The following is a 25,118-nucleotide window of genomic DNA, read 5'->3' as shown; positions in this document are numbered from 1 at the left end:
TGTCTGATATTAAACAAACTCATCAGTAAAAAGAAGACTGAATCTCTGTTTAATCTGACCATACATAAGAATACGCCTGGATGAAAATATGAGATTTTATGCTGTCTTGAACATATTGTGAGTGAGAATTCAAGTGAAGCCCTGGGAATAGCATCATGGATATCATGGGGCATTTTACTGTTTTGACAGATGTTTGATTTCTGTGAAAATTTAATTGAGCTTATAAAGTGATTTCAACCTTATTTCCCCATACGTATATGTAAAACATTACAAAATTCAATATTTTCAAGTTTTCTTTAAATTGTGTCCACTAAGAAGTAAAAGAAAAGAAACTCTACAATTGTTAAAGCTTTTCATGAAATATTTTAATAAGAATGTAACAGTTTCCACATTAGCAATTTTTAGACTAAAAGGAGCTGACTCACAGTCCATTGAAGTGAATAAAGATTTTTTCTCTCATTTTGATGGACTTTGAATCAGACAACTTTGAAATACTAAATTTATACATTCATTTAACAGTACCTAAGTTTTGGTGAAAGAAATGTACAAAGTAGCATCCTGCTTTTTGCTGCTGAGAAAAGTTAAAGGGTATAATTTAACAAAAACCTGTAGTAAGTCCACCACTACAAATACTAGATGCCTTAACTGTCAACCTTACACTTAACACTGTACTTAAGCAGTGCAGCTACGAGTACAATGCTATGGGTATGCTGCTACTAGAGATTTTTTCCAGTCTCTTGCTTGAAATTGCCAGTAGTTATAATTATTACAAACACAGTATTGTGCTAGAGAAGTGATTTATCACAGCTACTGGGACACTTGTCACTGTGTGACCCTGTTAGCACAGGTGGTAGAAAGCGAAAAACAGGTGCTTATTTCAACACAGTCCGTACTGACTCTTCTGTGTGGGATAAGAGGAAGTAGGGATAGAAGATTTTCGTTTAATTGGCTGACATTTATCAAAGAAAGCTTCACCTGTCTATATGAAATTTGCTTTGTCATAAAAGGAGAAGAGAGAAAATTCAAGGGAGAATTTCTGTGGGTGAGACAATGTAAATGAAAGAGTTAGAAAAAATGACAATGTTTTTATCTGGAAAGGAGCCTTCTTGAGCATCACCCATTTTAAATACAGCCTTGCAAGTAGCCACCACAGACATAAGTACACAGTATAAATTGCTTCAGAAAAACACGTTCACAGCACAGTGACTAGAATCAAATAAAAAATCAAACAAGAAGACATCTGGCATACATTAAAAACAAGAATTCTCAGAAACAAAACATTAAGAAGCTCTGGGTCAGTATATTACATTGGCAACATATGAAACCCATTTTGTTGGGTTTTTTTAGTGCAACAGAAGAAACTGGAGCTAGGGTAATAGCTATTACCGAACAGCTACTTTTTCTGTCAAGTATTTATTTCAGAGACTGGTGGAGATTTTTAAATGACTCCCCTTTTTTCTATATAGGCTAAAGTGACTTTGCCATCACCCAGGTCATTCAAAAACAGTCTCTGCTCCCTTCATTGCTGTTTCACAGCTGATGGAGCAGGTTCAAGACAGCAGATTCACAGTCTAGCACTTCCTTTAAACTTTATTATCATCACACTTTATTGTGTGCGTGGACAGATTCAAACAATTCCCAGCTCAGCCATCCTCCCGGCTCCCATCTCAGTGAGTCCCAGCTCTCTGCTCCTTATGTGTCACGGGACTGCCTACCTCCCATTATCACAACCTGCCACACACCAAATAAAGCTCCAAAGCACACCAAGAATCAGATTTTTTTTTCCTAAGACCTTTTCTGCTCTGCTTCTGCCAAGTAGCACAGAGCCAAAGTCCCAGTGAGTTGGAAGCTGCCTGCAAACAAAAAAAAAAATCTTTTGTGACTATGCTGCTTCCTTCTTAGGGACTTTTTGTTCCCTGCTTTCTTTTTTATTCAAGGGGAGGGAAGGGTAGGTGCAGAGAGAGGCTACTCACTCCTTCCTGGGGGAGTGCAAGGTGTGTATTGGGGAGAATTTTTCCAGCATTTCTAATCTCTGAAAGGGAGGTGTGTACTGACAGATGTTGGGCAGGGTCATTTTCAGCTGGGGGTGTCTGAGCCTCAGTGCTGGGGCTTGACTGAGGCAGGCTCGACTCAGTGGCCTGGGGTATCCCACCAGCCAAGGGGAAGGGCAAACTGTACAAAAGATAGAGGAGAGTCACTGCAGGACCTTTACAGCCACTTGTCAGACACAGAGAGGAGTGGCAGAGCCAGGCTGCCAGACCCTAAGCTAACCCAGGAGAGCCACAATTCACTAAGTGGATGTCAAAGCATCAGAGGATGCACCCGCTCTCGAGGGGGGGAGCAAATCAAGGATGTGGGGTTTTCTTCACTCTTTCTTGTGCCAAACACTGCTGGCGGTGGGCAGGACGAAAATCCCCTCCCTCCCAGCCTCCCCATGCCACAGCCCTGGCTTTGCTCACCCTCCAGGTAGGGGGCAGTAAGGGAGCTGGGGGACAGGAATGCTTCCTCAGAGGGTGGTAATCCTGGAGGTGCAAGTGCCATTCCTGTACATGCTCCCTGACTCCAAGTTGTCTGGGGGAAAGTCCTCCACGCTGTATGCCCTGCTCTTGAGGGCAGTGGCATAGTAGTCGATGGGTTCCTCTGCAGCATTGTCCATCCAGCTGAGGCAGAGCAGCCGCTGGAAGGACCGCTTGAAATTGTCTGAGAGAAAACCATAGAGGATAGGGTTGGCACAGCTGTTGGCATAGCCCAAGATGACAGAGAGCTGGCTGATGGTGGCATCATCCTGCTCTACAAAGACATTGACCAGCTGCACAATGTAGAAGGGCATCCAGCAGATGACAAAGACCATCACCACCATCATGACCATGAGGGTGATCTTGCGCTCCGAGCGTTTGCGTTGCTGCCAGCCAGCCTTCAGGGCCACCATGCGCATCTTAGCAATGATGAGGATGTAGCAGAGGCAGATGGCCACCACAGGCAGCAAGAAGCCCATCAGAAAGGTGTAGACCACAAAGACCACCAGCCATCTCTGGGTGGGCTCTGGCATGAGCATGTTGCAAGCCACCGTTCCATCACTGTTGGCTGCTGTGTTGGAGAAGATGATGATGGGCAGGATGATGAGGATGGAAAGCACCCAGACACCCAGATTGACCATCTTAGCCACAGTGGGCCGGCGGTAGCGGGCCGCCTTGATGGGGTGCACCACAGCGATGTACCGGTCCACACTGAGCACGGTCAGGCAGTAGATGCTGGTGAACATGTTGATGGCATCCACACTGAGCACCAGGCGGCACAGCAGGGAGCCAAAGGGCCAGTGGTGCAGCAGGGTGGAGGTGACCAGAAAGGGGACGCTAAGCATCAGCAGCTCATCCGCGATGGCCAAGTTGAGGATGTAGATGTTGGTGGCTGTCTTCATCTTGGCATAACGTAGGATCACGTAGATGACCATGGAGTTGCCGCACAGCCCCACCAGGCACACCACGGAGTAGATGAATGAGATGAGGATGGCGCTGCCCTGAGACTCACTCAGGGTGCTGTTCGGAGCGCCAGAGGAATTCCTGCCGCCCGAGTCCATGCCCTCCGCCGCCGCCTCCTCCGAGGCGCCACCGGCTCTGCCGCCACCACTGTCGCTGCCGCCGCTGTCGCTGTCGCCGCTGTCGCTGCCTGCACCGCCCGGAAGCCTGGGGCAGGTGCCATTGGGGAGCATCCTCCGCCCGGACCCCCCGCCCCGGCTCAGAGCAGCAGGCGTCCGCCGCCGGCTGCGCTGGGCATCATCCCGTCAGGGGTGCCGGCGCGGCGGCTGCGGGACGCGGGCATCGGGAGAGGGGCGGCTGCCAGCGCCGCTCGCTCCGAACCGCGGCAATCGCTGCTCCCCGCCTGGTGAATGATTAATAGCAGCGGCGCGTCACCAGCTAAGGAAAGAAGGAGGGAAAGAAAAAAAAAAAGCAGGAGGAGACGTAAGTGGTGTCCCTTCCCGCCCCCCACTCCCCTTGCCCGCCTCCCATCCCGCCCCCCGGCTGTTCGCAAATCCGGCAGATCCAGGGCAGCCTACTCGCTGCTCCCACTGCCCCACACTACTCTGTGCCCCCCAATCCCGCACTTCTCTGCCCACCCAGTATTGTTTCCCCTACCTCCCACTGCTCCCCTCCCCGTCGACCATCCTCTCCTCCCTCTCCACTCTCCGCTGCTCTCCCTCCATGGCACCTAGGACCAGACCGGGGCACCCCTGGCAAGACTATCCTTTCTCCTTTAAGAAAAAAAGCCCGGGTCTTGCGTGGGTGGGCAGTGTTACCTGGGCAGGCACGCCTCATGTCTACGCAGCTGCTGTAACCCTCTCCTGCCACTGTACCGTGTGCATTGCCCACCTCACAGCGCTGGCACCAGGCATGGCACCGACCGACAAAGCACGAAACGTTCCATCCTGTGCACACAGCACTGTCCATGCCTCCTACCACCACGCAGCTCCATGCCCCCTACCTTGTCCTGTCCCACCACCATCACCACTAGATATCACTCATGAGCAACCCTGCCCCTCTCCACACACTCTGTCCTGAAAGATGCCCCCCACCATCATATTCTAACACCTCGGCATATGTTTTGCCTCAGTCTGTCACATCCAAGAGTGAGTGACCAATTTGCACACTGCAGCTTGACACAACTATTTACACCACAGGGGTGCCAAGACCATCTCGTGCTTTCCAGTCCTCTGTCCCCACACATCTGCTTCCAGTCATGGGATCACTTCAAGCTCAACAACCATGTGCTGCCTCACCAGTGTTACAACCCCTTCTCTTTATAGTGTGCATATTAAAACGTATGCATATCCCTGACAGGATTGTATACAAACCAGGGGAGGCTATAAACCCTCCTGAGCCTGTTTAGGGACACAAACCATTGGCACCGTCTCTGTTCATATGCTGCACATGTGTATCTGTCACTACATGACTTCTTTAGTGCTGTACTCACCGACCACTTCTATATTGTGCCATTAACCTATACTGTGCTATTTTCTACATACACCCTGATTCCAGATGAACACACATTCACCAGTAGTTCCTCATATTGTCATCTGACACTTTAAACACCTCATCCACATCACCAGTTCTAACACACATGAACATCTTCAGATAGTTCCTAATACTGCATCTCTGTTCTCTGGCGAGCAAACTTTACTTAATAAAAGAAGAGCATGACCTTCCCATACACCTCTCCTTCTGGGGAATCCGTATCTTCTCTCTATATGTTATTGTTCTGAGTATACAATCTGTACTTACATGTTTGTACATAGCCACTAAATCAATTTTCATATACCACCACCACCACCATCCTGTATATACCCCCTGACCATTCTGCATTAGCCAGATGTGGTTACTCACCAGTTCACACAGCCCCTCACACCTGCTTGCTGCACCAACACTCCCTCAGCACAGGCATACACAGAAAATACTCAGTAAATGCTCATTTGTTCTGCTGGCTCTAGGCCCCACCTGTGTGAGCAAAGCACACCTGTGTGAGTAATGACCTGTCTCTTCACATAAACTGCTGCCTGAGAGCACCGCCTACTTTTGTCAAGAACAGTGGGTCTACATCACACAAATATCACTACAGTGCCAGTGCATATGCTGCTATATGCTCCCCACAGCACCACTATACTCAGCATCACACATGCATCCTTGCAACCTACGCATTTTACCATGCATACCCATCACCTCCTCCTGTTCACACCTCTTGTTATCACCGTCTGCCCACCATCACAATTATGCATATTATCACTACCCACCACTTTAATATGCAGATACACGCAGCATTACCATCGATTGATTACAACCCATCAGCAGGAATTTATTCTCTCTTGAACCATGTATATCCTTACACCCCTCATCAGCACCAGCATCTATACAAACACACGCGTGTAACCTCTCTGACTGTATGGCTTTCCCCATATCAGTCATCCCCTCCAGTCGTACACACCTAGGCACTCCCATGTGATGAGCATGTGCTCTGTGACACCTTGTCAAGGATATTACATTTAGCACACGCATACTTTTGCATGACCCTTACCAAGCTGTTTCTTTTTCTTCTGTGTTTAAGGAGCAGATTGTGAATACATATAGATGTATATATACACCCCTACACATTTTAAAAATAACCTTATTCAGTTTTTAGTAATTGCACACAAGTTCTATTTGGATGATACTCTTTGTGACTTTTGAGGACTTTTAGTATTTATATTCTAGTATAGAAATGCATTTTTTGTGCAGCCTTTGCAAATGATTTTACCATTCCTAGGACAGTTCCTGTATACAAGGTTTTAGCTAGATGTTTGAGCACTTGAGGATGCCATACAATTAAAATTCATACTTACATTTGGGGTTTTAGAGGTTGTATATTATGACGTGTTAGCATCAGAGCTTCCAGCATATAGAGAAAAAAAATTATATTTAACACCACAGAAAATCTTTTCTCGCAATGTGCTATCTGACACTGCTCAAATTTCTAAAATTACATAAATTCAGCTGAAGAATTATCTTCTTTAAAGTTTGTATACTGGGGGAATATGAATCAGCTTTCAATTATTGATATGAGAAGGAACAGAGGTCAATAGCTGCAAACTCATCAACAAGAACAGGTGATTGATTTCAGCACTTAGTCTGTTTGAAAACCTGTAGTTCAAATATAATCCAGTTTTTGTTTACATGAGCATTTGTTTTAAGGGTCATTTACTTATGGAGCAAGAATCAAAGGGTTTCCTTCTTTCATATTGTTATAAATTGGCGTTTAGACATTTTATTCATGCTGTTGTCGATTTCACATTACTTTTCCATGCTTGGATTTGGCCATGCCCTGCACCCAAAAAGGTCAGTAAAACCTATTTTGTTGAAGTAGATGTGGGCATGGTGTTCTTTTTTACTGCAATTATTCAAAACAAATCACTTATAAATTGTAATTTCTGCAACAGTACTAGCCTCATTAGGCATCACACACACACCTGCTTGACATGAGTGCCCAGGAAAAAGAAATGCCATCATGGTAATAATTATAATAACGTACCCTGTGCTATAGCATACATCCAGAAGGTTTGATATCTTCATTCACTGAAGTTTCCTTTGGATATGGAAAATTTCACAATAGGGAATGATATCACTTTCCAAAAAGGAATTGAGTGCTTGCATAGTCTTTTAGATAGATTCCTCTAGCAAAGGTTATAGGTATTAATTTACTGAGAATTTATAGCTACTGATCTTTACAAATGCCCAGTGTTGCTCAAGATTTCTAACCTCAACTATTTGACAAAGTAGAAATGCCTGATCAGAAATAATGCATTTTATTATCTCAGTAATGATATACTGCAATTATAATTACCAACACTGGCATAGTTTTAACAATCAAAGATTCCTTTAAAGCAGAAATTCTGACATAAACCAATTCCAATTTGGAAACATGCCTAGAAATTTTATTGTTTGAGGGTTCTTTCTTTTGCCTATGGACTTTACCTGTAAGGGGTAGACCAGGTCTTAACTTGTGTTTATAATCCACCTGTCACAAAGCAGGGAAGGGCAGCTTGACCTTCTCAACACAGTCTGCAGGTTGGCATAAGACACACACAGGTGCTTTCCAATTGCCTATTTTTGTAACAACACCTGCCTCTCATGGAAGGGAGGAAAAAGAGTTATCTCTCAAATGAACTTCTGGGCCATGCTGGGAAGTCTAGGACTAAGGCTTAGGCCCTGCCTGGGGTTAGAATTATTGTTGAGACAGGAAGCCCACAGCTCCAGGTGCAGTGTGGGTGCAAGGGGGAGGATCAGTGGTGGGGTAGTCTTTGCAAAGAGCTCATACCCGAGCACTTCTCTGTGCCACTGGGAAAACACTGGGCATCTCAGGCTACAGCTCATCCCATGCCTGGGGTTATGTTAAGGTCAGGAGAGAGACAAAGCCAGAAGCTCCAGCTGGAAAGGGTTGAAAAGGGTTTAAAAACTGAATAAGGTAGGGGAAAACTCCAGAGATACTATCCCTCAACAATTTTCTCTGTGCATTAGGATGGGGACTCTGGATAGGGTAAATCTTTTGATTACTTGTATCTGACCCTTCAACTGGGGCTAGAAAAGAAACAAAGCCAAGAGCTCCAAGGGAGCTGAACTTTAAGAGGGGCTGCCAAAGGGTGGAGAGAAGACTGCAGGTTTTTTCCCTGTCCACATTCTCCTACAGGAAATGGCTAGGCTGTCAAGTTAAGGTCCATTCCAGTCACACTGTAGGGTTAGGCTTAGATGAGGCAAAGCCTGGAGCTCCACATGATGAAGCCCTTCCCTGTGATAATTGGAGCTCAATCCTTCAGCTCCATCTGAATTATTTGAGACAAGAGTGCCAGTGGTAATTAGAGTGGCTTGCTGGCAGACATTTCTCCTGATGGTGGCGTAAGCCTGACACTCAAAATCTCCAGTTTTAAAAGCCTACAAACAGCTCATAAGGCAGGTGATACCTTTTCTCTCTGTCAAGATATATTTCACCTAGTGTCATTGTGTCTTGAGTATTGTAGCAAGAAAAAGGAAACATTCATGACACTTAAAATGAGGCCTGTGGTAATTCATTAAATATTTAAACCTGAGACAGTACATGAATAGTTTTCTTCAGTATCTTTCAACTTTTGAGCACAGCAGCGATGTGGTAATGCATGAGACTGCTCTAATTTGCATACACCATGAACCTAAGTAAAATTAAAAGAGTTTTTGTGGGCTGAGTCATTTCAAAGAGGTCCCATCGACTAATTCAGTAAAGTGTCTCCTGTTCAAACTGTAGACACCCTGTGCACCACTCAGACCAAGTGTTTCATAAATCTGGCTGAGCAATTAGTGAGTGAACACTCTTTTACAACCAAATTTATATTTCTACAAAATAGCAAAATATTATATGATTTGGGTAATCAATTTAATTATAGCCTGTTATAGTTTTATTAAAAGTCATTCAGTACCCATTTCAATTGCATATCTTTGGGAGTCATACATTTTTCATGACCTTTTGGTTAAGATGGAAAATTTTGTGCTGCTTGAACCACTCAGATGTAAATTCTGTTCTTACTTTTTGACTGATATCATTGGATGTGCTATGAGTCAGCAGAGATTTTAACTTTTCACTAGAACATCAACATATTTTTAAAAGCTTCCCTTTTAATACTGATACTGTATCTTAGATGTCATGATCCTGGTTATCATTTTACTTTCAGCAGAGTGCCGAAACTTTACATCAATTTTAGTAGATTGAAAATGAAGTGGAAATAGAGAGATGGAAGTGATTCATTATAATAGTATGTTAGAAAGCATTTCCTCCTAAAGGAAAAATTTTGTCATTTATACCTTACAATTAATTGAGAAATTAACAACTATTCTGTAAAAACAGATGTGTTAAACAAGATTCATCAGAGAAAGAGTCAAGCTGTTGCTTAGAGAATGCATAAATTAATCTTTGTGTCTTGATCTAGTTGCATTTATTTCAGACCTAGCTGCTGAAAAAGTTCAAATCAGATGGCTGACAAAAGCTGTTGCATTGCAATTCTTCCCACTTAATCACATTTTCTACCATAGGAGTTAATAACTGGCACAAAGTACTATTATTTAAATCAATTATCTACAAGGCATACAACAAACTGCTTTGTGTCATTAATTTTTTTCATGAAGGATGAGGGCTGTACACGTGCTGCCAGCACACTCCCAAGTTCTCAAGAGCAAAGATAGCTGCCCCAGGAAACAAGATATAATATGGTACCCAAATCTGATCTCAGACACATTTTTTCAAATCTGAATAATTCTGTCTACTGGTACTTAACCAGGTTTGTATAAATGTGGTTGGATCTCAGGTTTCACCTCATCAGAAAGTTACTCAGTGACAAGTGTCAGCAGCAGCAGGTGCAACCAAAATGCTACTGAGTCAGTTTTGGCTGTAAACATAGCCAAGGACAATTTGTTTTTAGCAGATTTTCATCATGCATAGCTAGAATGTGCCTGGATTGGGGCAAAAGTTTGTTGAAGAAAAAGCTGTTTTCTGCTTCTCGGCTTTTACGGCAAATACTGTTCTCTGCTGCTTCATGCAGCCTGATTTTGGAAAGGCTCAGTTATTAGTTTTCACCAGAGTCTTTACAGTAATTGTTACATTTAAATGTATGCTGGTTGGATACTCTTTTCCAGTGCTAAGTATTTATTTTGGCAGTATAAATATTGCAGTAAATATAAGAGGAAAATGAGGAGTGATCAATTATGAATGGGGTGTGCTGGAGAGAAGGAGGGATGCTGTTTGCAAGCAAATAACTTTAAACAAATCAATAAATATATCTATGATTGAAGAGAGCAAAGTAAATTTGTAGGATAACCATAGATGTTGTACGGCATCCAGTTGAATTTTATCACTTATTTCATATAGGTTGTGGACAGAGTCCTCAGAGTTTTCATTTAAAGGTCATATGAATAAATGATACAGATCTTCCTGATGAATAGCTTCTCAGCCTTCTGAAACATGTTTATAAAGCAAACAATCATTAAACTCACAAATCTTGTTAAAATTTGATTTTCATCATATTCTGATGTGTAATTGTTTCTTTTCACTTGAGAGTAATGGGAAGCTATTTTTATAATAGAAATGATAGCACACAATTAAAGGGAAATATTGCTGCTAACAACTGAAGTAGCAGTACCTGTCACACAGTGACAGCACCAGTCTAGTTTGTGCTGCTTGAGGTTTAAGTGCAGCTACACAAACATGACTAAAGAAAAGCCTAATCCTATAATTAACTTTGGTTATCTCCATTAGTTGTACACCTCTGGAAATAGTTCAGCATTTCGGGAACATTATACCTAACAGCCACTGAAAATATTTTAGATTTTTCTGGGTTTTTAAAAATCTGTTACCTGATATTCTCATGTCCTGTGCCTTAAGTAGCCACCAATGTTACTGCAGAAGGGCATACTGCTGTGTTCTGGATTCAGTAGAAGAATGTTGATAACACACAGATGTTTTAGCCATTGCTAAGTGTCGCTCACCCTGAGTCAAGGAATTTTCAGTGTCTCGTGCTCTGCCAGTGAGGATCTGCGCAAAAAGCTGGGAGGGACCCTGGGCAGTACAGGTGACCAAAGTGACCAAAGGGACATTCCATACCATAGAATGCCATGCTCAGTATATAAACTGGAGGGAGTTATCCAGGAGCTGAAATCTGCTTGGGGACAGGCTGGACATTAGTCAGTGGGTGGTGAGCAATTACATTGTGAATCTCTTGTTCTTGGATTTTATTCCTTTCTCTCCCTCTCCTGTTCATTACAATTATTGTTACATTCATTATCATTATTGCTATTATTAGTATTATATTGTGTTTTAATTTGAACTTTAATTTGGTTATTAAAATGAACTGGTTTCGTATCAACCCAGCAAGGTTAGCTTTTTTTACTTGATTCTTCTCTCCACTGGAGGGGCAGGGAGTCAGTGAGCAGCTCTGTGATGCTTAGTTGCTGACTGGGGTTAAATTATGACAGAGTGTGAAACAATAAAGTGTATCATGGTATTTAATACATATATTCACATTATAGTATGTCATTATAGTATATTCACATTATGCCTCATAGTGTGGACAGGGGTCAAAGGCAATGAAGACATTTCTAAGCTTTGGGTAAAGGCACTATTAGTCGTTTTCACAGGCAGTTGCATGCATGTAAGTGTCCCTGTTTTCCCATAATTTTATTTTCACCTCAATTTAAAACTCAAAGTATTTGTTTTTCATTTCTTACCTATGCATATCATCTTTTTTTCGACGCACAAAACACAAATTGTTTTCACTTTTTCATGCTAGCTACCATCTTATTTATCCAGTTGCTGTAATTTTCAGACAGGAAATGCGTTTTGCAATTTCCAAAACTATCTAAGGAGAAGATGACTGGGTCAAGGTCACGAAGCAGGCAGGGATGGTAAATGGCTCTTTCATCTCTGTGTCACGATCAGCAATGTGCCTTACATTACCTTAGAGTGCACACTGAGTGTGATAATATGCAAATTAAATACAGAAAAGATGGCAGTTTTTAGGGACGTGCATTTGTTAGAGGATGTTCAATCTCGAGCTCTAGGATCAGTGAGAGTGTATGAAAAGTAGAAAATATTATAGATAGCATCCATGTTTACCTTCCTATATTAATAATGACTCACATACCTTTTGCTGCATTCAGAAGTAATCCTTTGGTAGTGGTATAGAGCCTGGACTAACACAAATATAGTCCCCTGATTTAGCCCCTGTTTGTGGTGCAGTACATAAGGGGCACTCCTGGGGCACATATTCAGATTTGTACTCAGGCACCAATCCACAGTGTGGATAAGGGAGAATTGAACAGTTATATTAGGAGATACACTTGAAAAGTGATCCAAATTGAACCACTGATTTAGACATGCCCAGAGGGGTTTGGTATGGTATGTTGTGCTCCACTGAATATTAAAGATAAGCCCTGGATTTTATATATACAGAACACTATTTTGAGCAGTAAGTTTGTTAGCATCTATACAAGGGACAGGAGACACTCTGCTCCCCTCAATCTTCCCATAGCGTGTGATGAGAAACAAAATATTTAGACCACCATTCAGATAGAACTTCATTTTTTCTCTTTTCCTATCATGCTGTACATCTCTTCCCCAGTAGTTTGTATCATTCCCTTTTTCATGCCAAACTGTCTGTGGGGTCTGTACTGTTGGGTTTGGTGGGTAGTAGGTCAAAGCACATACCCACTGCTCATCCTGTGAAACCTGTGTGTCCACAGGATGCTAGGCCTTCATTTCCCCCAAAAAGATGACTTTTGTTTCTGGTGCTTTAGAGACCAAACACAAGAATAACAGAAAATAAAGAGCCGTGCCATGTGCAAGCTGCCTTAGGAATAGTCTATATAATCTAATATTTTTCTGTCTGAATGAATAATGGCAATCACTACTGCAGGGTCTGTGAACTCAGCCCTGGGGGCTCTGGCCATGCCTGGTTTGTCAGTATGCATTTTAGCAGCCAGCAGTTCCTGCTTTTAGCTGCTGGGTAATCTGGCTGCCAGTCTCTAAGCTCTTGGGGAAACCATAGGGAGCAGAGGTCTTTATGTGTTCTCTGGGCATGGCCAAGACTCTTAAATTTTACCCTACAGCTCAGACACCAGGAGATGTACACAGCAGATGAGAACTGGATGGCAGCTCTGGTTTTCAAAATGCAAGCAGATATACCAGTTGTATCCAGATAAGAATAGATGTTTTGTATAGTGGTTTTTCATGATTCCCACAAAGACTCCCATGCAAGAGAAGGGGAATAAACCTAGATGTGGTTACTTTTTTCTCTTGTAAAATTGAGAATGACTGAAAGATTTATCATTTTAAAGTCCTCAAAACAGAATGCATGATATGCTGATGTAGTTGTGGTAAAATTTTCACTGAATTAACTGAAGCAATATTTTATCTGAGGCAGACTGTGGAGGATGAACAGAGAACTCAACATTCCCTTTACCGATGGAAATAAACACATCACATTGTGCTAGTACATGATTATCAGGTAGTAAACCCATGACTATGAGGATGGGGTTTCCTAATTAGACTGGAAAGAATATAGATGCAGTATACCACACTGCAACTTTTCTAGCTTTCCTAGACTGAACAGCTATCTTTAAATATGGGAGAATGTGTGGAAAAACTCTGAACTGGAGTATACTATTAGCAGTGGTGGAAAAACCAACTGTGACTGCAGTTTCTTCCCATTTCTATCTCAGCATTTATTTCTGGAACAGTTGAAGGGAACAGTGGGCAGTACTCTGGTAGCCTGTTGGACAAAGTTCTGAATTTTTACTTTTTGGTAGCCATGGCCTCATGACCTCTGTTATGCTGTGGGATAGGCAGAATTATTTTCAGAATTATGAATTTGAGTTGATAATTCAGGATTTTATTTAATACTAACTACATGAGAACAGGGAGGGGGGAATTTTCTGAAGGCATTTCCTCTGAATGGCCTTTATTTGTTTCCTTCTGTCATTGTTGGCTTTTACTCATATCGTCCCTGATGCTCTAATCTTCGTGCACTTCAGGTATCATCTAATGCCACAGAAGCTGGTCTGAAACAGATTTTGAATGTTTAGTTTGAGTACTGGTTGCAGAATTGTCCCTTTTCAAATAATTATTTGGTACTGAGTATTCCTCTGATTCTGAAATTGGGCCTTCCAGAAAAAAAGGAAAATGGTCTTTATTGACCATGCATCATAAAAACCCCTTTGCATATCAATTGTATTGGCTTTGACTTTTTATGTATTAGCAAATCCCATTGCAGGTTTAGGGTGTAATTGAATAGGGACAAGTCTATTGACTTCAGTCAAGGCATTACCAGACTCATTTTCTGATGTGGAGAGAAAAATAAAAAAGACTTTGGAGACTCCTAACATTTCTATGATGAGATAATTTTAAAACTATTGTTTTATCATCTTTAAATAAAAAACTCTTCCATAAAAGAGAAATAAAAGAGATGCAGGAGACTGTTACAGAAGCCTGCCTCATCTTTTAACTTCTCATAAGCTGCTAACACAATTTGCCAAAGATTTTGCCTAAAACCTCTGTTATTTGGATAGTACTTTTAGAAATAGTCTTAAAGTTGCAACATCGCTATTTTAAGGCATCTAGCTCTGTGGAGGAATATCCACCTTCGATATCATCAAAGTGAGCTATGTATTGATTAATGAATCAGATTTCTGCTGAATAGTGATTGACACCAGTACCTGACATTCTATTCGATAAAATTATCATCAGACATCTTTAACTTCACAGGCCTGTCTAAGTTTCCCAGTTTGGTCCTAATTTTTGTCTACTCTGCTAAGGTTACAGGGCGGGAGAGTTACTAAAAGACACATTCCTCTTCGTGTCAGGTCTGTTTAGTTAAAAATCATTGTAAAGCAGTGCTGTTTCTTTCTGCTTCTGTGCAGATACACCCAGGCTGTCCTCTGCCAGGGTCCAAATTTCCTGCTCAGCATGTTTCAGCTGTTGTAATTCATACAAACATCCCTGTGGACTGCAAACTTTCTGTGCTTTCCATACGTGGCCACTCCAAGAAAACCAGGTAGAGGTAGCTTCAACAACATTACTTGCTGTCTTGTCTCAAGAATGAAAAGATGATTTCAACATCTGTAAAATTTTAATTAAACTCAATACAGTCCTTGCACTTGTGTGGTATTAGTCCTGCAATCTTGTTATTTATGGACCTCTATTCTGAGCTGGAATGGATGCAAGCTCTCAGTGTCAGAATTTTAAGATGCACACAAATGCGCTTGTGAGAGAGAAGGGCATGTGCTCCTGTAACAGCTGATAATGTGAAGAGTTGCTCTTCAAAAAGTTAGAAGTCTTCATAAAGTAAAAGGGAGATGGGTTTTGCAACAACAACCATTGACCTTCTTGCTCCTTTTAGCAGTTTAATGAAGTTGGTTATCAATCAGCTGAACACTGTAGTAGTGGCTCCTTGCTTCACTGTAATTTTTTTCTATGCATATTTCTTGTATATTCAGCCCCTAATTTTAGCATTGATTTTGCTCTTATGATTTTATAGTCTGCATGAATTTATTTTCTTTCTCATAACAAAGGCAGTAAATAATCCTTCTAAGTGCAGTTTGAATTCACTTATATGTACAAACCCATTTCCAGTTGGACTTGTCTGAAAGGCTTATTCAAAAGAATTTAATATTTACTATGGGTTCGTTTATTGTAAATGAATATACAACAAACACTACAAACTAATGTGTCAGGACTTTTAAAACATTTAAGATAGATATAGGAAAGGGTATTTGTAACCTTTTAACTTTTTAAAAACATTTCAAATTTTTACTTAACATTTTCAACCCTTATGTTAGGTGAACTTCTAGATCTACTGGGCTTGTACATGGATGCTTGTACAAGGAAGATTTACTGGTTTTTAGAGACCAATAAACACACACCAAAAAGTTTCCCTTCTCCTCTATAAACTGATAACCCAGGGTATACTTCTAAGGGGTAGGGAAAAAATAGGCTTGTGAAACATGTAGTGTACGCTTTCATCTGTCACTGGTTCATCACTCATCTTCTGACATATTTGGAATTCGGAAATCTTTACACTACAGGAAAGTATCCAGTGTTGCTTGGGCAATATGAAACAGAATGTAGTCTGCAAGAGAAATTAGTCGTGTGTATTTTCACAATTTAGAGCCAGGTTACATGCAAGGAACTTGACAAGTATGGCCTGAGAAGAGCCATCCTTTGCTTTTGAATATGGTTTCTGGAAGGCAAGAGTGATGTGGGTACTCTCACGACAAAAGTCCTACAGACAGAGAAAAGAAGCCATGGCACTAAATGATTTATTAGAAAGATTTGTTTGGAACAAACAGATATTTGAAGATACATTTTGACTACTGAGCTGATTGATCCTAATGTTAGTTTTAATCAAGTGTTCTGGGTAGAACAGCTGAAAGGGCAATGCTTATTGTTTCATTGTGGTATCATTCCAGCAGTGTTCCTTGTTCTTCCCTTAATGATGTAAAAACACAACTCCCACAGTGCTGTCAGGGCATGGAGCTTAATGACACTGAGACTGCTGTAGGCATTCAGGCTGCCAGCTTTGGGTGGTAGCATGCACGCTGGTTTATGTTTTCTTGTCAGCCTCAAAATTTGACCAAGCTTTCCTGTTATTCATCATTTGTTCCTTGATTGTTGAAACTTTGGGAAAGATTTAACCTCAATTTTTATCAGCAGCTCTATTAATTTTATATTCTATATCAGGAATTTAGTTTCATATTCTAAATTTCTAGTCACTAAGATCTGAGAGGGAGCTGTCTTTAATCACATTCTGCTCTTACAGACTATTAGTTTTACAGTAGCAATAATCCTGGTCAAATTGATTTATTACAACAATTATGGCCAATTTCAGGTTTGCTACTAAGTTAACTGCTGTCAGTATGCCCTTATAACTCTTTTACCAATTCCTTAATTATAAATAATAATTATGAAACACAGCATGTTTCATTGCTGACAAAGATTGACTATGTTCTAATATTGTGTTATCAATATGAGGGCAGTTGGGTAGTTAAGCACTGCATGATCATTCAAGTGATCTTTATGACTTGCCAATTAAATAAGAAGTTAAATATATTTTTAAATTACCTGAAAAGCTTAGCTCTTACCTGGTCCCTGTAGGCAAAGATCAGAAATAAGAAATTTTCCCCTGTTACAGTCTACACGCATCCCACATTTTTTTCCCCATGTTTCTGTAAAATGTTATGCCACCTGTAGAAAGACACAGAGCATGGAGTAGAAGAGCACAGCTTTCCCAAGACCTGAGATTATTAGCTTTGTTTTTGTGTGCTAGTCATACCTGATGAATTGATAGAGTATTTTCACAAAGGAAAATTCTCCTATTTCTCTGCATTACATGTTAAAGGTGTTCACCTTTGATCACATCAGTACCTCCCTGATACAAAAGTATTGTATCCAGAACTGGCAATGCTTAATGGTCTCCAGTTCTCTGCCCATAGCATACAACAATTAACTCTTCTGAGCAAAGAAAATCTTCAGCTTAATCATGCTTTGTGGTTTGAAGATAGAGAACCTATTTGTTCAACAGGAGGTTTGACTGCATGATCCCTATGGGGTGTAATCTCTGTGAACCTATGAAAACATCTTTGTCATCTCTAACAGCATCAACTCTCCCATGCTGAACTCCCACCATAATAGAGATGAAGAGCGAGGGGAGGAAGTGGTTGAGCCTCTTCCACCTTCCACAGTAACACACGATCCAGACAGAGGAAAGTGAGCAGTCATTCATTACAGCCTCTGTTTGGGGTCTTATCTTAAATAGTTTAGTAATGACTGTACTAACATCCAGTGAGCCTGAGAAAAAACCTTTGTCCCTTTATCCTGTATAGAGATTACAATAAAATAGAATTCTCAGCCTCAAAAATTGACAATCCAAAGTGACAGAAAGCAGAGGGGGAAAGAGCATTACAAATTTCTCAAGAAGCTGGAGAAATGAGTGAATGAGCACTGGACTTTTAAAGCTATTTTGAAGTTTATACATTGAAATATCGGTAAATATACACAGGAATATAAGAATCAGGCCTATAATTTCTGCAATTACTGTAAATTAATTGCAATTATACTCAAAAATATTACTAGCAATTTAAAAAAGCTTTTAGATGAAAATAGCTTAAGCCAAAGGATTGGTTTAAATAAACTTAATGGTTCTGTGCACTAGCTCTTAATTGGGTGACCTTCCACAGGAAGGACATTTGCATGTAGCCCATTCATATGAGCTTATAAATGCAAGGCAGCAGAACAGTAAAGACTTGATGAGGCATTCCTTTGTCTCAATTTTGCTAGGCAGGAAAAGGATTCTCAATAATAAGTCACAACAATGGCTCTGTGGCCAACATACTCAGAGGGAAAAGGCTGTTCTGAGTGCTTGTTAAGGGAGATTAATTCAGGCTAAATGAAATAAGAAAGATTGCAGCTTTCCAAAGCAGCTACAATTAAACCTGACTAGCACCAGATGTCACCAGTTAAAGGAAGCACAAAGTGAGTGTGCTCAGCTTCATGAGATACAATGAAGACATTTAATAATAAAACTCAGCTATCCATAAATTCTAGGCTTCTTCACAGTTAGGCACCAACTGAGCAGGGTTTTGGTTGTCTGAATTTAACGACCTGACAAAGGAAAGGGTTCAAAAGCTGAAACAAAATCTAGAAGCAGAAAATATACCAGCAAGACCAGACTTATGAATTGAGTTCCTGCAGTGGTTCTGTAACTGTGTAGGGGAATCAAAAATCTGTAGGTATTATATAAACAGTCATTAAAATTCTCCAGATACATGGAACCTTTTCCATGCAGAAGTACAGAACTGTCCCATCTTTCAGTCTACTGCCCAGCCCAGTGTCAAGGCTGGCAGGGCTCCACAACTCAGCTGTTCCCCTACCTAGTCCTCCCAAGATCTCCTGGCAAGGGCACAGATATCATCTCTCTATTGTGAGAGAAAAATCTAGTAGGTGTGTAAGACTGATTTGCTTCAGAGAGGCCAACCTGCTCTAAACCATGGCCATATAGACCAAAATTCTTCCTCAAGAAGTGGAAATCCACTATTCAGCCTAGACTGATATGAACCATCGACTTCTAATGAGACACCTGTGTAGGATACCTGCTGTTGTGGAGAGGGCAAGTCCCATCACAGATTGTTCACTCAGTTTTAAGATGCTTGGAAGGAAATGGTTAATCACTGCTGTAATCTGAGTGCATTTCATCACAATCTACAGAAAAGAACCTGTAGTGGGGTAGAGTTTGCATTATTTCTGACACAAAGCCTTCTCTCTTCTGCATATTAATGTGGTTCAACTCATAAGGTAGATGGGTGTTCAACACAAATGGGAGCTGCTATCCCATTGCATTTCCTTATCCATCTTATGATGTTAAATCACTCTTGGCTTCTTTATTGCTGCAGCTTTTATTTTTAGCATACCTTTGCACTTGTGTGCAGCAACAACCATGCTAAACAAAGATTTATTCATATAAACAGTATCTGAAGACACCCTATGACAAAAACCTGAAGAAATAGTTACAATTAACAGCTTCTTGCTATTTAAGACTTTGTTGTTTCAGCCATTTAAGCGTGTAATTAATTTTAATAAGTCCACTGTTTTCACTATGATTGTAAGTGTTAACAAATTTAATCACATACATAGTAATTTCAGGACTGAGGCTGAAATCTAGAAATGACACAACTGCATTAATATCTATCATTGCTTGCAGAAAAATGGTATGGTACTTGTAAATAATTGGAAGGTCCATTTTCTGCCAAAAAAAAATTGAGGTACAGTTATCCTTTTGCTGCATCCAGTTGGTGAGATTTTTTATGAAATAAAAGAGTTGCTGGATGGCATAAATTATCAGGCTTGTCAACACTAGGCTTTATTGTGAATTCACCTAAAACACATGAAAATGCTTCTTTTTTATCTCTGCTTCTTGAGTATCAGAGATATTTTTAAAACATTTCTTAGCATCATATCTGGCAGAATTCTTCATGAAGAGAGCTAATAATACATTTATCAATGACAACGAGGGGTTTTCTTTAATAGGAAAGTAATGAAAAAAACTGTCATAACTGCATATAGAGGAGGATTTTGCTGATCATGTTCTGTGATGGGGAAATCTGAATTGATATATTGCAGTCTGAAAGGGAAAAATTATAAATGGGGAAAGGGAAAGAAGTAACTGATTCATTGTGCCCCTGCCTCCTTCATCTTTCAGTCTAGAGCTGAAAAGTCTAAAAAATTCATCAGCTGCAGCTTTCATGCAAGCAGGCAGAAAATAGATGTTCTCAGAGTCAACCAAATACTAAGGCTTTAGAGATAAGGACCAGTGCACTGAATTAAAACCAGGCTCCAATGGGTAGCCAATGGACAATTTAGAGATTAGTATAATGTTTTTCATCTATCTTTTCTGGCAGACCACTGCATTTTGAATCAGCTTGCAGGAATCCTGCAAGCTTGGTCCTAGCAGGCATCTCTGCCTCCTGTGACAAAGATGTCACCATCAATCCACATATGTAAATTTGCATCTTAAGAAGAAAGCTGCAGCCTTTTAGCCTGTCCAGAGAGTAATAGGCTTTTCTGCTACAGTTGCTATTGGAATACAAGAGCAAAAATGAATTATATCACCCTGGAAAGTAGACCACTGAAGAACCATAAAATGTTCTGAAGCTTGAAATATCACCCAATGATGTTAAATCCTATAACCATGCTGGTTTTTATTATCTTAATAATGGATTTTTTCTCAAATATCAAGAAGTAGTGTGAACAATGGCTTACTGTGAAGGTGGCATTCATTGTATTTGTGAGAAAAGTGCAAACAATAGTAATAAGATTCTATAAAAAGAGAAGCAAATGGAATGGGATGAGAAAGGGTTTTGTAAGGGTTTTTTTTCTGGGAAAAGGAACCTTACAGATAGATATATTATTCTACTTCTTACCTAATTACCTACCACAGGCCAATATTGCCAAAATTAGACTTTGCCAGTTCTAAGAGAGTAAAGTGGTACAGATTTGCTACACTGAAAGTATGCAAGTTCTAATCACAATCTTCAAGGGAAAATCCTCTCTTTGATGTTCCAGATGAATCTCATTAATCTACAATTACCTATTGCACATTATCCATATGCAGTGTACCTGAGAGAGGAGGCTGTCTAATGATTTAGTTACTACTCTCCAACTGAGTAACCTGACTCTGAAGATTTCCTGTGTTCCTCTGCAGGTCTGGTCCGAGACTGTTCCACAGGTAACCTGGGCTTCATTTCTCAGAATAACACAGGGAGATGCTTGACACCAATAGGTGTTGGTGTCATGGTGCTCAGTGGAATTCAGAATAGGTGCTCACATGCCTTGGACAACAGAGAATGAAACACATGCAATCAAAGAAGAGGATTTCCAGAACCCAGGGAGCTGAGGAAGAAACTCTGGCATTTCCAGCCAGGGATGCTCAAGAGTGGTATCAGCAACTTTTGTTTCTGGAATGAGGGTACACATTGACTCCAGGCCTGCGGGATATGCCTATTGCTGCTCAAGCACCACCTACTGAATACATTTCTTGGAAGGAGAGAAGCTCCTTTTAAAAACAAATTTGGATCCTCCCTAGAATATCTTGTTTCACAGGGATTTAAGTATGTCACAGGAAAGCAGGAGGCCCAGTTTCAAATCTTCCAAACTTTATGTTGAAATACAGACTGAGTCCCACCTTGTGCTCTACACCAGGAGTATCTCTTGCTGAAGCCATCCCACTTTGTAGAAATAATGAACTACTCATTAACATGTGAGTAATTAGCAGTTATTGTGCCAGCACCATAACACAGTGCAATGAGAGGGTCAGTGTTGTTGGAATTTGTTTTTTTCTTTAAGGAAATGCTGCTTCACATGTAATGTTTACCTCCTTAAACAGTTGCTGAAGTGCAAGCTGATTCCTGAGAGCTTCTGCACTTACTTGCTGCTGTGATGTCACAGCAAGCCTCAGATTCCTACTTCCTCTGTAGAGAACCAGATCTGGGGCTGCTTCCAGGAGTGAGGAACATCATAAGGAATCCAAAGTATCTTCCTTACTGACAGCATCCAAAAATTAGTATAGACATTTCTGTTCTCTTAGGGACATACCTCAGCTAATCAAAGAAATTATTTCTAAAAGTGAGCACTTACAGAAATTTGTGTCTGTGACAAATTTTTTAAAACAGATGCATTTGGTTCCCACATAAACTATAGTTTTGTTAATATCAGGCTTTCCTGGAAAAGGAAATTGGGAACTCAAAACAGCTATGCAGGCTGTAGTGTTCCCACCTTTACACTATCAGTGAGTGTTTTTCAGCAATAAAGTGGCAAACACGAGTGTTGCAACCCACACAAGGTAAGGTATTTTGTGCTATGACCTGAGCTCGTGGAGTCAACCAAACTGTTTTCAACTGCTCTCATTGTCTTGCAAAGTAACAATTTTGTCAGTATTTAGAGAAAAGAAAAAAGTTGAATAGAAAATAAGAGAGAAAACCTGGAGCTAAGTTTGTGAGCAAAATCTGTCCTTTTCAATCACAGCCATAGCAGTATTGCACTTTGAAGCCTCTAAATATTAACCAAGAATAAAGAACATTTCCTGCCGTTTGGAGCACTCATGTTACACGATAAAGGTCTCTTAGCAGTTGAGAGGATTATCCTGATTCTCTCTTTCATCTGCCTCTCTTTTGTCAGACATAGTATTATTGCTTGCAAGGCTCCAAGTCTCCAAGCAGTGAGTGGATTGCCTTTCCCTTGAGTATGAGGCATCCTTGAAGTACTTACACTCAGCTTTTCAGCCTTTTCTGAGTATTATGTAAAGATCACACAGCAATTTAGGAAAGCAAAAAAAAATTGTCCTGTCTTGGATTGTCATGGAGCAGCAAGGACAGCATCTTAAGGAAGAGTGAGGCAGGAGCTGCGGGAGTGCTCAGGCTGACCAGGACACAGCCCTGCAGCGCCTGAGCACAGGCAGGCAGCGAGAGGGGCTGGGGACAGGGCGCATCCACAGCCCCGGGCAGAGGGTTCCATCAGGAGGAGCGGGAGACAGGGCTGCAGACAAGACTGCAACTGCACACATGGCTGCAATACAGGCCCAAAACACTCAAGTGTGAAATGGGACAGCGAACAGACACCCCTACAGTGTAGCTTGTGTAGGGACTGGGGGCTCAGCCTGAGTTAAAATGGGGTTTCAAGGCCCATGGGCAGAAGATGTGGGTGGGAGTCCCAGGAGAGTCTAGTCAACATCGTTAGGGTCACCAGTGCTCTCAAGGCTCTGACATTAATGTTCTACTAAATCCAGTAGAGACCCAATTCCACACATCACATTCTGCTCCTGGTTTTGCTTATAACATCTGTCCTATCCCTGACTTTCTTCCTCTAAATTTCACATGCTGATTCCACTTTCAAACTGTAACAATGAGAGTTTTACCATTGATACATTTTTTTTTGATAATCAAAAATTCGAGGCGGCTTGCTACTTTTAAAGGTGCCCCAGTGCTGGTACACCACAGTCAGACCACAGCATCACAGCTCTCAAATGCAACTAAAGTGAATAAAACCACTTTTTACTATTGCAAAATAGATATTTTTTGGAACTTAATTAATTGTACTCAAATTAGGAATGGTACAACTCCATGTGAAGGCTCTACTAGGTACTATTGAAAATTCCATCAATGCTTGATGGAATTCCATAGTTCATCCATTCACAAATTGAAATTAATAACCTTTTGTGAAAAAGTTTTTATTTAAAATGTATGTGTTTTTCTTATATACACTGTATGTTTCTGCTTAATCTAATTAAAAGCCTAAAATACTTTAAATTATGTTTCTGTGCTTTTTAAATTGAAAATAAAATCTTGTCTACAAGAGGCCACAAAAGCTTTAATTAAAGAAAATAAATGACTTATGAGTGCAGAATGACAATGCATAGAAGGAAAAATATATTGGACTGAATAAAAAGGCAGATAAAGCTATTCAAGGGCTGTGGTTTTGTTATTATCTTGGTTTATTTTGTTCTAAACATGCTGGATCTTTTTTCTTACTTGAGCTTGCAAAAATAAAAACTTCATTTTGATTTGTTTCATTCAGGGATTTTCTAAGACAGCTGGTAAACAGTAAAGGGCACTAGCACAGTTTCCAGGAAGCTGCTGCAGTTCCCTCTGCAATAGTGTGAAAGTGGTAAGGACAAGAGTGTTCACACTCCCACCGTGGCTGTGTGGTTTGGGAGCTGATGACAGTGTCAGTGATGAAGATACCACTCCTCCTAAGTGCACCTATCAGGAATTTCAGGCAAGGAAGAGACTTTCCTGAAACTCACAAATCCCAGAATGTGTGTGGCAGTTATTTGGATACACAGAGAGTCTTGTATATTTTGCTGGTTATCACGAGACTATGTTTAAACTGGTGCAAATTTATTCAATTTAACCTCTAGTCAACAGTGATTAGTAGTTAATAGCAATCAAAAAAGGAACTCCCTGACTTCCTAGGAATAGGAAAGAAAAGTCTGTATGGAGAACAAGGTTAAATACGGTGTTTAGCTTCAGATTTCCTGCTGAGCAGTTTGATAGAAAGTTAAAATTGGTTATCCAAAACAACTTGACTGCAATCAGTCCAACCACACGCAGTCTGTTTGCCAGCATTCCTTGGAACTGCATGTACAAATTCTCATGTTGGCAGCTGAAGGCTACAGAAAGGGAAACAGTCCAGGACTTTAAACCTCATCCTGAAAACAGCCTATTCCTTTTGCTGTCTATTTTGTCAACTAAGACCTTTGTTGTTGCTTTCTCTGTTGTTGTCATTAGTGAGGAAATATCTGTGTCAAAAGAGTATTTTCTTGAGATTTCAACCCATGCCTATTCTGTTGTTCCATTGAGCTAGTAGGTCATCTCTATTTGCAATATGATGCCCTGGAGAGGAGAATGAGGTCACCAAACAAATATTTTATCTTGAGAGTTAGCTCAGTTTGTCAACTTGACAAATTCAGAGGCTATACACTACTGCTTTACTAGCCAAACCTAGATTTGTCACAAGGTTGAAGTTTAAAAAACAGA

General features: G+C 40.7%; 1 protein-coding gene across 2 annotated transcripts; it reads right to left on the bottom strand.

Annotated features, from left to right (window-relative positions):
* Nucleotides 1–340: 340 nt before the first annotated feature.
* On the bottom strand, nucleotides 341–5,470 carry SSTR1 (somatostatin receptor 1). Of its 2 annotated transcripts, none has more exons than XM_063398946.1 (2): nucleotides 5,379–5,470; nucleotides 341–3,914 (listed from the first exon to the last, which is right to left on the bottom strand). In XM_063398946.1, the coding sequence occupies exon 2, from the start codon at nucleotides 3,707–3,709 to the stop codon at nucleotides 2,507–2,509; it is 1,203 nt and encodes a 400-aa protein (XP_063255016.1). In that variant the 5' UTR covers nucleotides 3,710–3,914; nucleotides 5,379–5,470; the 3' UTR covers nucleotides 341–2,506. The 2 variants fall into 2 exon arrangements, with proteins under 2 accessions (XP_063255016.1, XP_063255015.1); XM_063398945.1 differs by lacking the exon at nucleotides 5,379–5,470 and adding an exon at nucleotides 4,134–4,260.
* Between the last annotated feature and the right edge of the window lie 19,648 nt (nucleotides 5,471–25,118).

This window comes from Prinia subflava, chromosome 5 (genome assembly GCF_021018805.1).
Source record: "Prinia subflava isolate CZ2003 ecotype Zambia chromosome 5, Cam_Psub_1.2, whole genome shotgun sequence".
NCBI lineage: Eukaryota > Metazoa > Chordata > Aves > Passeriformes > Cisticolidae > Prinia > Prinia subflava.
The sequence above is the reverse complement of the archived record's forward strand: the minus strand, read 5'-3'. Positions and strand labels throughout refer to the sequence as shown.